Raw genomic sequence first — 14,016 nt, 5'->3', positions numbered from 1 at the left:
TTCTGCTTCTTAAATCCTTTGTACATTAAAATAGCCTGCACCAGTCATAGCTTGCCAATCAGAAACATTCTAAATTCCTTATTGCTAGCGACTGTGCATTACCATGGCTACTTCACTATCAGCTTGCTCATTAAACATCCACAGCTAATTTTGTTATCCCCAGTTGCAAAGGTCAGGCACCTTTAAGTAACACCTTAGCCTCCCTCGCATGCTCTGTACAAAGAACTGGTAACATTAGGATTATAGGTTTAAAATTGCTACGCATGGATTATGCTTAATAACTCCATTCAGCTCAGGCATTGTAGGGTTTAGCAGGTTTTGATCTTCAGATAAGGATCATGAGACTGATTTAATGCCAAACACCCTCACAATGATGTTATTACTGCGCCGTCCTTCGGTGAGATCGCACTCCAGTTCCTTCACAAGGGCCTCAAGGTACCAGGTACAAAAGCCTTTAAATCTTATAACCAGGGCTAATTAAAAGCTTTGTTTTCTTTCCGAAGCAAGCAAACATAATTAGCTATAGCTCATTCTATTCCGCCCAAGGCGGTTTTCAGTCAGATCAATGCACACGAGAGAAAGAGAAAGGAACCCCGTCTAACACAAGTTTAATAAACCTTGGTACCAGATGTATCATGCAAGTATTCGCTATGAGGTTAAAGAAATTCTAACAGGGCCTGTCGGGCCCTTTAATTCACCAGACTGGAAAATTTCATCTGCTACGTCTAATTAGCATTCGAAGAAAAAAAAAGAAGCCAGGAATGCTTGCAAAAGAAAAATATAATTAAAATTAAAACATATTTGTTCCTCTGGTGTACGATCACAATGTCAATGTTTGCTAAGCGTTGGGCTGAAAACTCTTGTTAGGTCAAATGGTGTTCACAAGAAATCCATGGGGGACTGTTCTACACCAAATATTTTTCCTCGTCTAGACAAGGTAACTCTTGGACTGCTGAAAAGTTTCTGTGAAAGGGCGTTTGTCACAATAATTGTCTGAAGAAATCGGGGTTGATGGGTTAACGTTCTGACAACCTGCACTGTCATTTCAGGTCAAAAAGGGCATTTCTGTAAATTAGCAAGGTGCGACAAGAAAAAGCGAAATTTTACAGGACGCCTGAGTGGAGCCGAATTCTACCCAGGGTTTGCACCTGTGTTCGGTTATTTAGTGAAATATTAGCCAATGAAGTAAAACCTTAGATTAGTACACAGCATAATCCTTGAAAACTCTGCAGTAAAATATTTTGTCGCTTTCATTCTATCTGGCTCCAATCTGCATTTTATCTGGATTCTTTGTCAGGTTGGTGTCTCCCTTTGTTCCCATGCAGACCATGCCCCGTGACTTGGCTACAGTCCCACAGAGACTGGTAGCTCTCCGGTACCTTGTACAAGTTGACCTTGTTGGGGGTGTGAACATGGATGATTACTGTCAGCAGATCATTCTGTCCAAAATAATGAGTAAAATTCTAAAAAGGGTGCAGTAATAGAGGGACCTGGGAGTATATGTGCTTAAATCATTGAAGATGGTGACGAGAATGGTGAAAAAAAATGGAATATGGGATCTTGGGCTTGATAAACTGGGGCATAGGGTACAAAAGCAAGGAAGTTATGATAAACAGTGTGACACATTGTTTCGACCTGAACTGAAGTGTTATGTCCAGTTCTGGGCATCACACCAGGAAAGATATGAAGGCATTAGGGTGAAGAAAAGATTCACCAGAATGGTTCCAGGGATGTAGGTAGCTTAGAGAAATGGGAGCTGTTTGCCTTGGAGAAGAGAAGGCTGAGAGGAGATTTGATGGAGATATTCAAAATCATGAAGGCTCTGGACAGAGTAGATAGAGAGAAACTGTTCCCATTGGTGGAAGGATCGAGAACCAGGGGACACCAATATAAGGTGATTGGTAAAAGAAGCAACATCAACAGGAGGAAAATCTTTCTTTATGAGTGGTAGGACGTGGAATGCACTGCCCACGAGAGTGGCTGAGGAAAATTCAATCGAGGCACTGAAAAGAGAATTTTGGATCATTATTTGAAGGGAAAAAATTTGCAAGGCTACAGGGGAAAAGTATGAGTATGGCACTAGGTGAATTGCTCTAGCAGAGAGCAAGCACATACACAAACGGTTGAATGGCCTCTTTCTGTGCTATAACCATTCTATGATTCTAAGAGAGATGTCACAGCTGAGCTTAATCCCACCATCACCTCGGCCTGAATTTTTGCTCCCGAGTTGGGAGTACAGAGCCCTGACAATTTCCCGCTTCGCAAACCCAACCCAGGAAAAAGTATCCTCAGTCACCACCCTTTGCTGTTACACCCACCATGCCAACTCACCCATTATCCCCCTGGGCAGACCTGAGGACCCATGCTGAGATTAAATAAAGTTCTTAAGTGTCCATTCATGAATGCATCGATAAAAATCCATTCACTACTTTTAACTTCATTTAATACCGTACAAAAAATAGGCATTGAAATTCATAATCCCCACTTCAAAGAATTTATAACCACTTGGAGCTGTCAATCAAACTGTAAACAAACAGACGCCCCAATGCGATAAAGGCCAAGAAATCAGTCATGCAGCACTAATCCTATAATGATATCTCTTAGACTTATGTCAACAGACAGAGTGAAATAGCAAGCATTGATTTTTTTAAACACTACAGACAGTTATTTTCAAACATTTGAAGGGCAGGGGTTTTACATGCCTTAACAACTTGATTGCTCCCTTTGACAGCTCCTTTTGGCTTCTCTCTTCACAGCTCCTTTTAACAGCTCTCTTGACAGTTCCAATGTCCTTGACAGTTCCAGTAACTTTATGCACTTCTTACATTCATCCATGTCCACTTTTAACAATCACAGAGGGCACCTTACCTCCCCTGAAGGTGCCCTTGGATCATAACCATAAGGGTACCCTATCTCTCCAAACTGAAAGCCTGCCTCTCCAAAGAACTCCAGCAGCTTTAGACCTTCTCCTCCGGTATCGAAAGTGTACAAGTTGTGTTCTCGACTTCGCACTAGCGAAAATCAGATCAGCCTGAGGCATGTGCATTTTAACCATGGATGTGCAAGCTTAGAACCCGTCCCCATTCCTCCCCTCCGCCACCCGCCCCTCAACCTCACGAAAATGTTAGGTGCCATGTTGGGGGTGGGACCTCCGATCTGGAGCAGAGGGAAACAGGCCTCACCACCTCTCATGTCTGCACTTATGATGTTGATGCTCTCTGAGTTCAGTATTCATAGGGACAATTTTTTTTTTCAATGAAATACTACAGCATGTTTGTAATTAATGATCCAGGAAAATGAAGCCTTGAAGCATCCAATTTGTGAGAGCAATATTGCATCAGTGGGTAGGTTTCCTCTAAAGTTCCACTATAGCACTTGCCCCACTAAGATCAGCCAGCTTAATTCAAACAAGAGAGCCCATTTGGGATTTGCCTAATCTGTAAGGTCCAGTTCCAATATTCCTCCCTCCACCGATGTTGCCAACCTGGTGAGTTTTCCAGCATTTCCTGTTTTTATTTCACACTTCCAACATCCCCAACATTTTGCGGGGGCAGGGAGGGGCGCTCTGTTCCACACTCGCTCGACTTTGCCCGATCTCAGCTCATCTGCTGCTGAAACCCTCATCCTTGCCTTTGTCGCCCCTAGACTCAACTATTCCAACACATTCCTGGCTGGTCTCTTACATTCTAGCCTCCGTAAACTTGAGGTCATCCAAAGCTCTGCTCCCTGTTCTTAACTCGCAGCAAGTCCCATTCCCCCATCACTCCTTATTCGCTGATTTACAATGGCTCCTGGTCAAGCAGCAGCTTGATTTTAAAATTCTCCTCCTTGCTTTCAAATCTCTTCATGGTCTTGCATCTCCCTATCTCTGTAACCTCCTTTTATCCCATAATCCTCTGAGATATCTGTGATCCTCTAATTCTGGCCTCATGTCTATTCCCAAATATTGCTTCTCCATCATTGGCATGCATGCCTTCAGTTGCCTAGGGTCCAAGTTCTGGAATACCATCCCTACACCTCTGCACCTTGTTTTCCACCTGTAAGACACTCCATAAAACCTATTTCTTTGACTAAACTTTTGGACATCTGACCTAATATCTTCTTAAGTGGCTCGGTATCATATTTTGTTTTATAATGTTCCTGTGATGTCCCTTGGGACATTTCATTACATTAAAGGTGCTATATAAATGTAAGTTGTTATTATTAGTACATTGGTATATGGGCAGTATCCACCTGTATAGTGATCTAAATATTGTGGGCACTTGTGAACCAAACAAGCATCAGAAAAATCCCAGTAACAAGATTCCATGGAAATAAAGGTATATTCCGCTCTGTTGGGTTGATGCTGAGAAACCGTCCCTTGAAATTGTGTTGCTATAAAATTGCTTAACACACTAATCCAAAATTAGCTTGGTTGCGATCTTAACGAAATAAACTGTTAACGCCCCTGTTCAAACTTCGGACAAAGCAATTTCATTGGGACGCTAAGACCTCGCAATGCCTGTTCACCGACCACTGAGTTCTTTGAATGGGAAGTCGCGACAGGGGCTGGACTTTACAGCCACTAATCCGGCGAGCCGCGCCCATGTGAATGTAGGCATGACCACATCGGGTCAGGCAATACAGCGCCATCATGGCAGTCTCAGAATTAACGGAGGGCGAGCATTCCCTGAAATCAGGAGCCCCGCCTGCCATATTGAATTTTACCAACCGGCAAGCGGCTGAGCTTGTTAAAGGGCCGCTTCCACGCAATTGTTTGTTGCCTGCTGCGTTCGTCGGGTGTTTGGTGTGTGGGGCTGCTTTGCAGCAGGCATGCTGAGGTGGCAGGAGGACAGGAGGAAAGGCCTGCCACCCAGGCATGTGGGTGGCGTGCGGCAGCAGCTTCTGCTACTGAAGGTGGCAGCATTTGTGTGACATTTTGAGTCCATTTATTGGCTTTGCGAAGCCTTCTGTAAGAAATAAAGACAGAGTCAGAGAGCGGAGGAGGTGGGGGGGGGGGGGGGGGGGGGCCTTTAAATTTGTAGCCGTGACTGACTTCCTTGTGCGCAGCATCACCCCTCTGCCCCTCTGCCGCACGACGTTCCCAGCTTAGACTCCCCGGCTCCACGCTGCTAATTGGCCACCTGCCTTCCTAGGGGCCGCTAGTTGGCTGCCCGTTGGTTGATTTGACGATCTGAGACAGCAGGGGTGGGGAGCGAGTGGCCACTCGCTTTCCGTTCGGCCGCCCTCACCCAGCCGAAAAGTGCAAACCAAAGCCCAAGGTGAAGGCAAGGCTGCATTTGTTGACATTGCAACACCAGGGGGAGCACTTTTTCCGCACGTGTGCAGATGCCATCAGTTACATCATCGTCAGCGATGTCTCCTACCCGAATGAATGAGGGGATTAGTTCCCTCATTCTTTAAAAAGGTAAAATAAAAAATAAACGTGGCATCATTGTGAGAAATAAGAGTATAGTGGAATTACGTTGAAAAGTAAGTAACCAAGCTCTACAAAAATCAATAACAAATGAATCTTGGAACAATTCCAGGTTGATCTTGGAGCTAGTACTAGCAAAAAGGGACCTCAACTCTGCATCAGACTCTCAAATTTATAATCTTATGATGAGTTGGTAAAAAAAAAATCAATAAAAATGGATTTTTCAGAAAAAAATCTATCACCCAACATGGGCGCGAAATCCCAACCATGGGATTTAGAGTCCCTTTTGCCTACCCAGTGAACAAGCTGGGCTGTGCAGGAGCTGCCTGCACATTGTCTTACCAGCTTGTTCACCCGCTTTGCGCACCCCATGGATTAGGCAAATGCACACTTTATTGTACCGGCACAGTGCTCAGGAAGTGGTGAAGGCATTTCCTTCACTCACATTATTGATGCCGGAGCTCAGAGAATTTCAGAGATGACGTGGTCATGTAGTTGCGCTGTTAAGGCAGGAAACACCCGATAAGTCAGAAGCCAAAACTCATTTATGACCTGATAGTTGACATTCCATTTATGCGGTTAAAAGTTGCAGCATTAGTGGCCAGGGAACAAAACCGCACAAACCCACCCTCTTGCTGGGAGAAACTGCGCATGCATTGGTGGTCGCAGTGTGGGTATACACAACTGTTCCAGGCACCTGACCTGTTGGTATCAGGAGTTACTGAGTAAAGGTGATGGCATCAGAGCTGATTACTCACTGCAGGATGATCACAAAGTGGTAGCATTGTGTTAATGGCGAGACCTGAAGATAGATCTCACATTTCCAAACCAGATAAAAAGCTATCAAACATCCAGTTATCAGTGAGAAACTATTTAGTAAAATAGGATGTCAATGATTTAGAAATCACAGTGCATGTTACAGTATAACCAGTTATTCCTCCCTCTCTATTAATGAGAACACTCAAGTGACGGTTAGTTAACAGAAGAAACAATTATTTAACTGACTAAATCAAGGATGTTTCATTTTATTTTTAAAACCATCAATGCACCACACAGATTATGTGCTGTCAAATCCTTTATTTCCCCAAGGGAACATTGCCCTATAACATTGTACTCGTTTTTCTATCTTCCTAATTTTACTGCATAGCTCACTCCTACACAAGCAGCCAACTATATTACTTAAGGCAGTGTCTCTGAGGTACATACTAGGGCCAGCACAGCAAGGTCTCACTCAGTCCTTGTGGGCATGAACTTGGCCATGGCCTCTTCCTGGCAATGCTGCCGAGGGCAGGAATTCAACAGTGTGGGAATGCAGCCTGCAAAATCTGGCCTGTTCCGCTCTGCCACTGCTCCATACTGATTTCCTATGTCTCCCTCCTCTGTTCTGCCCGAGGGCAAGGCTGGCTCCTGCTGAGTCGTGGGCTCCCCAAGCCTCTTCATACAGCCGTAATGTAAGCTTGGTCAGGGAATACAGGCAAGTTATTCAGCAGCAGAGTAGCTTTGGGGAGGCCAAATCCTGTCATCATGACATCCACGCGTTAACATTGGTCAAAGTACAAGTGGGAACCCTGGCTGCTTGTTCCCTCCACTAAACCCAGGGACAGTGACACCAATAGCTATATCTGCGCTGCTAATCTGGCTGATGTTTTCCATTTTTATCAACTTACCGAAAGCAAATTCATTTCCCATTCACAGTCCAACACCTCAAATACTAGGTGATCAATACAGACCTCGAGATCCTGGGCTGTATTTTTAGGTCCTAATGGGGAGAGCATGGAGGTGCACGGATGGGGAATTTCACACGGCCAGCTGGTGTACCGCCCCCCAGGCCATTTTCCCAGAGGCTTAAAGCCTATTACTGGAGGCCAACTGGGATTTTCCAGTCGACCTCCAAGACCCTGCAGGCAATGAGGAAGAGGAGAGCTGGGAGGCTGCCAGGAGGCTACCTCTGGGCAGGCTTGGAGGCTCTCTGTCCCTGCTTGCCTGCTTGTCTTCAGCTGCAGCCTCAGCCGCAGGCCAACATATTCACACCCCTCTCCACAGTGGTGACCTGGCAGCTGAGGCCTCTTCTTTTAAGATTTAAACATGTTGGAGAGAAGGTGCCCATGTTTTGGGACAACCTCTCTCTCATCACTTACCTGCCATGGGATTCTGTTGCTGCTTCCAAACTGGGGGGGGGGGCTCCTACTGGCCCTCCAGCTTTGAGACTCTGCCAACTGCCCTTAATTGGATGGCTAGTCTGCCCATTTGACAATTAATTGGCCAATGAAGGAAAAATCACAGGTAAGTGGTTGTTCCCCCCACAATGCGGGCTTTTGACCCGTTTGAGCTTGACAGCAGGACCCTAAAGCCCACAGAGAAAATCGTAGCCCTTCACTTCAAATCCCACGATTGTACACAATTAAATTAAATTTAATAGATCGATAATTAAGACCTAGTATAGAGAAAAAAAAAAACGACCATGAAAACTGCTGGAAGGTTGTCAAAATTTAACTCTTTCACTAACGTTCTACCACACCACTATCTACCTGCGACCCCAGTTCCACTAAATCTTGTTGATTCTGAAGGCCCCGGAGCAATAAATACAACCACATGCAACCCAAGAACTTTTGTTTTTTAAAAAGGTCCTTCTGTCCTTGTTAATAAATCTATTTTTCTCGGTAGTGATCCTTTCAGTTAGGCTGCGAGCTGTGAAACACTAAACCTGCAGTACATCCATCGCAGAATCTCACCTTCACATTTGTGCCCATCTGACGAGACTGTGAATCCCTTCTGACAATCACAGTAGAATGAACCCTCCGTGTTCTGGCAATCTCCATGGGTACAAAGCTCGGGTGTAAGGCATTCGTTTACATCTGAGAGGGAGAAACACTGTGTCACTCTTTGTGGAAGTAACAGAAAGGTATTTGCCTTCATTGCACACTTATACACACCCATGGTTATCCTTGTCAATGGAGGCAACAGGGTTGAGTGAGTGGAATAACTTATTCCAAAGCATTTCAACTGTAGAGCTGTTATATTGGCCAGTGGGAAAGACAGCTTCCTGCTGAAGCAATATCCAATGTGGTGTTTACCCTCTAAATAATTTTCATGGTTTTTCACAACAAAGGCTGTTGAAATAAGGTTATTGTTGTGCACAAATACAATAATACTGGAGAGTGATGCCATAAAACACTGGGCAATGGCAGGCAGGCCAGATTGCAAAGGCTGTTTTTGAAAGTACTTCTTTGAAAAGGCCGGAAAGAAGGGGAGGCACATCAATCGGCCAGTTCCCTGTGTGCATAGGGGGCAATCCCGAGAGATCACCCCCTCACTTCGTTTCTCCCTACCTGCTCTCCAAAACCCTAAACCCCCCCACCCGCCCCCACCCCCACCACACCCCCCTGCTCTCCCCCCACCCCCCCCCACCTCCTCCACTTCCTAGGCTCTGCAATTCCTCCCTCCCCTAAAACTCTGGGGCTGAGCTCTCTCCGGCTGCCATCACTCTTCTTCCCACGCCTCCTTGCAGTTCCGACAGTGGCCACTACTGGGGTCTGGCACTGCCAGGACCGCAAGAGCCGCCGGCCAATCAGATTGGCCCATGGCTCTTGAGGATGAGACTTGCTGTCCACTAAGGGGCGGAAGTCTGACCCTGAGCTTGTTTAGCCCGTCTCCACCGTGTTTTTGTTATGGAGCTGGCTTTATAAAAGCCAATCTGTTCCGGGTTGACATTCGTTCTGGGGCTGGGTGAGCAGTAAGCCCCCAACATAAAATCCAGCCCCAAATCTTAAAGTGCAATATTACCACAACAACCTATATTTATACAGCACATTTAACACAACAAAACATCCCAGGGTACTTGACAGGGACAGTGTAGAACAAAATTCATCACCAAACCACATAAGGAGATATTAGGGCAGATGAGCAAGAACTTGGTCAAAGAGGTCAGTTTTCAGGAGCATCTTAAAGGAGGAAAGTGAGATAGAGAGGTGAAGAGGTGTAGGGAGGGAGTTCCAGAGCATCAGGCCTAGGCAGCTGAAGGCACAGCCACCAACGGTGGAGCGATTAAACTCAGGGATACTCAAGAGGCCAGAATTAGAGGAGAGCAGGTATCTTGGAGAGATTTGGGGCGGGAGGAGATTACAGAGGTAGGGAGGTGCCAGGCCATGTAGTGATTTGAAAACAAGGATGATAATTATAAAATCAAGGCGTGGCTAATTGACCAGAGGCCAGTGTAGGACAGCGAGCACAGAGGCGATGGGTCAACAAGATTTGGTGAGAGGAGATGGGCAGTAGAGCTTCGGATGACCACATGTTTATGGAGGTTAGAACATGGCCGGCCAGGCGCATTGGATTAATCAAGTCCAGAGGTAACAAAAAGCATGGAGCAGATGGGCTGAGGCAGGCAGGGTGTTGAGCATTGTCATCAAGGTGGAACTAGGCAGTCTTGATGACAACGTTGATATGTGGTTGAAAGCTCACCTTGGGGTTAAATAAGGCACCAAGATTGTTAAGAGTCTGGTTCAGCCTCAGACAATGATTAATATTTGTAACCAATCTGCTCATTCCAAATACCCCTCTTTGTTACTTGGACAGAGGCATTAATCTGGTTAAATTAAATGGGTTAATTGATTCATTAAACCAACAGGGGAAAGAATTTCATTGTGCTCATTACTAATATTGAGCAGTACAATTACAGCCTGCTAAGCAAGATTAACCTTTCCTGCAAATTGGATAAATGTTCTCACATACGCACTTAGATCCAGTGACGACTGCCCAGGGATAATACGTGTGAAGGCCCATTACAGGGCGCGCCATGCAAGTTATGGGTGGGAGTGGGGAGAGGGGGGGTGGGGGGAGGTGGCGCTTTCCGCTGCAGACGGCATCGATTCTTTACCTTGGCACTTTACACCATCCACCAGCTGGAAGCCACTTGGACAAGTGCATGTAAAGGAGCCTGCGTTGTTGACACACACGCCCCCCTGGCAAGCATCTGCAGTTTCTTGGCATTCGTCAATGTCTGCAACAAATATGTTCAGAAAGCTGTTGAGCTGACAAGTCACCTATAAAACTCTGATGGGCTCCATCTTATTCACTGCTCCCTCACGAATAGAACACCCACAGAAAATACAGCTTAAGCAACAATTGCTTTTGTATGGATCCCAAAAACAGAAAGGGAATCTCCTGCAGTTAGTTTGGTTACGCGGTCTGCAACTTTTCCCCTCATTAGAATAAGGAGAGGTGAGTTGAGTTTATCATTCAAAACGCCTACAGGAGGTAAAGTATGTGGACTCCAAGTTAAAACGGATGATTCTACACTATGGAGTTTAAAGGTTCAGCTACAGCTCCCCTTATCTAAACTGACAGAAGCAGACCTCCCACATTCTTTACTAAAACATGCCTTTACCAATGAAGGCTGTTTCCGAAAGCGCTTCTTTGAAAGAGCTGGAAAGAAGGGGAGGCACATCAATCGGACAGTTCCCTGTGTGCACAGGGGTCAACACCCAAGAGGTCACTCTCCCTTCGTTACTCCCTACCTTCCCTCCAAAACCCTTCACCCCTCACCCTCTATGTCCTATTCATAACTTCAAACATTGACTGTGTCCATCTGGAAACTTCTACAATTGTCTTTTTTTTAAATGGACACTAACAAGGTGGCTAAGATGCCTTCCAAGGGTTAGGTGACCTTTGAAACTTCAACACAGGCCATCTCAAGCTTATAGTAAGTTCCTAATTGAAATGCCCAGAGTGGGGTCTCCCCTTGAATGGACATACCCAGTTGGAGCCCTCTGTGGAATTCACACTTATTCATACTTGCCATTGTTCAAGGTTTACACTAAACTCAAAATCAATGGATTTCCAGACTTCATGTCTCCAAGTGTGCAACTTAAGAAAAGAGAACTGCAGAAAACCGGTTAACCACAAGTGGGTGTAAAGAGCCATCCTCCATCTCCATTGTATAGCAATGGCTTTCAGCTTTAAGCCATTCTGAGGGGACAACTGCAGTTAATCTTGTGACTGAAACTAGCTTCTGGTCCAAAAATCCTTTATTATCTGAAGACCCCAGAGAGACCTGGGCAAGCTACAAAGAAAACCACTACAGAGTATCAGCCACAGACTAAGGCAATAACACCGAAGCCTGTTTAAGCTTGGAGGCCGCTACATCTGAAAAAGTCTCCCAGCCTGATTCCTAAATCCAAGTACACCTGAAAAGAACTTTGACCTCCTAGGACAAAAATCACAAGTGCCTAACTTTGCAACCTGCTGAACATTCATCTCTGAGGGAATCCTGCAATAACCTGATATCCGACTCGCACTATTTGAACCCATCTAAACTACAGCATGGATAGAAGCCATTTGGCCCAACAGGCCTTTATGGCTCTTTAAAAGAGCAATCCTGCTTAGTCCCACATTCCCACTTTAGTTCCTGAACCCTGTCAAGCCCCTTAAGAATCTTATGTGTTTCAATAAGGTCAGCTCTCATTCTTCTAAATTCCATTCAGTACAAGCCCAACCGACTCAATCTCTCCTCATAAGAAAATCCCTCCATACCCGGGGTCAATCTAGTGAACCTCCTCTCGACTGTCTCCAATGCCAGTATATCTTTCCTTAGATAAGGGGAGCAAAACTGTTCTAGGTGTGTTCTAACTAGTGCCTTTTATAGTTTTAGCAAGATTTCCCTATTCTTATACTCTATTCCCTTTGAAATAAATGCCAACATTCCATTTGCCTTCCCTATTACCTGTTGAACTTGTATATTAGTTTTTTGGGATTCGGCACAAGGACTCCCAAATCCCTCTGTGCTGCAGCCTTCTGCAGTCTTTCTCCATTTAAATAATATTCAGCTCCTCTATTCTTCCTGCCAAAATGGATGACCTCACATTTTCCCACATTATATTTTTTCCTACTCACTTAACCTGTCTACATCCCTCTATAGACTCTTTTCATCATCCTGACCACTTGCCTTCCCACCTATTTTTGTGTCATCTGCAAACTTGGCAATAGTACATCCACTTCTCTCATTTAAGTCATTAATATATATTGTAAATAATGGAGGCCCTGCACTGATCCCTGTGGCACTCCTCTAGTTACAGGTTGCCATCCCGAAAATGCCCCCCTTTTCCCAACTCTCTGTCTTCTATTAGTTAGCCAATCCTCTATCCATTCGAATATACTACCCTAAACACGATGGGCTCTAATCTTATTAAGTAGCCTCATGTGTGATACCTTATCGAACGTCTTTTGGAAATCCAAATATATTACATCTACTGGTTCCCCTTTATCTATCCTGCTTGTTGCCTCCTCAAAGAATTCTAATAAATTTGTTAGGCATGATTTCCCCCTCATGAAACCATGCTAACTTTGCATGTTCTGCTATTACATCTTTTATAATAGACTCCAACATTTTCCCAATGACAGGTATTAAGCTAACTGGCCGAGAGTTACCTGTGTTTTTGTCTCTCTTTTTGAATAAGGGTGTTACATTGGTTGTTCTCCAATCCTCTGAGACTTTTCCAGAATCTAAGGATTCTTGGAAGATTACTACCAGTGCATCCACTATCTCTGTAGCTATTTCCTTTAATATTCTAGGATGCAGGCCCAGGGGACTTATCAGCCTTTAGCCCCATTAGTTTCCCTAGTACTTTTTCTCTAGTGATAGTTATTGTATTTATTTCCTACCCCTCTTTTGCCCCTTGATTATTTAGTATTTTTGGAATGCTATTAGTATCTTCTACTGTGAAGACTGAAGCAAAGTATTTATTCAACTCCTCTCCCATTTCCTGGTTCCCCCATTATTATTTCTCCAGCCTCATTCTCTAAGAGACCAATGTTCAATTTGGCCTCTCTCTTCCTTTTTATATATTTAAAGAAGCGCTTACTGTCTGTTTTTATATTACTTGCTGGTTTACCCTCAAAATTTATTTTCTCCCTTTTTATTGTTTTTTTGGTCATCTTTTGTTGCTTTTTAAAACTTTCCCAGTCGTCTATCTTTGGAATTCTAACTGACCCTGCGGAAATCCTAGCTTCATGTAAACACTTAAGCTGCTGCACAACCAGAGGGAATGCTATCAAATTCTGGCTACCTTCACACTGGTCCCCTGTGGCAGCCAGACGGTAACCCGCGTTGCATTCGCAGTAGAAGGAGGCTTCAGTGTTCGTGCATTGGCCATTGCTGCACAGAATGGCATCTTGACACTCATCCACATCTGCACCAAAGAAGAAACAAACAATTTACTTCTGTTTCCATTCGATCACCAACATAGGATGCTCTGGTCAACCCTTTGTACTAGAAATAGAAATCAGATAAGTTCCGCAACAGGCAGGCAATTTGTTCCATTAGATTATGGCTCACAATATGAATAATATGTTAAGGCTTTATTATACGTAACTGTACACGTATACCCATATAAACCCTGGAATCTCAACTTGCCAAAGGGAATTGGATAAATAATTGAAGAAGAAAAAATTTTCTCTGCCAAGGGGTAACAGTGGAGATTGGACGAATTAAATAGTTCCTTCAAAGAATGGGCAGAGGCACAATGGGCTGAATGGCCTCCTCTGCTGTATCATTTTATGATTCAAATGTACAGACCAAGAGAAAGAGCAAATGACACATGCAC

At 44.6% G+C, this 14,016-nt stretch overlaps 1 protein-coding gene across 5 annotated transcripts in view; it reads right to left on the bottom strand.

The window, feature by feature from the left end:
* Positions 1-14,016, bottom strand: part of ltbp1 (latent transforming growth factor beta binding protein 1) — a 383,746-nt gene that overhangs the window by 117,143 nt on the left and 252,587 nt on the right. For all 5 annotated transcript variants that reach the window (XM_041215598.1, XM_041215616.1, XM_041215607.1 and 2 more), the window contains 3 exons: positions 13,480-13,602; positions 10,293-10,415; positions 8,149-8,271 (listed from right to left, as the gene is read on the bottom strand). In XM_041215598.1, the coding sequence (XP_041071532.1) occupies positions 8,149-8,271; positions 10,293-10,415; positions 13,480-13,602 (369 nt within the window). The remainder of the gene's footprint in view (positions 1-8,148; positions 8,272-10,292; positions 10,416-13,479; positions 13,603-14,016) is intronic.

Source organism: Carcharodon carcharias, chromosome 2 (genome assembly GCF_017639515.1).
Source record: "Carcharodon carcharias isolate sCarCar2 chromosome 2, sCarCar2.pri, whole genome shotgun sequence".
Lineage (NCBI taxonomy): Eukaryota > Metazoa > Chordata > Chondrichthyes > Lamniformes > Lamnidae > Carcharodon > Carcharodon carcharias.
This window is presented reverse-complemented; position numbering and strand designations above follow the sequence as displayed.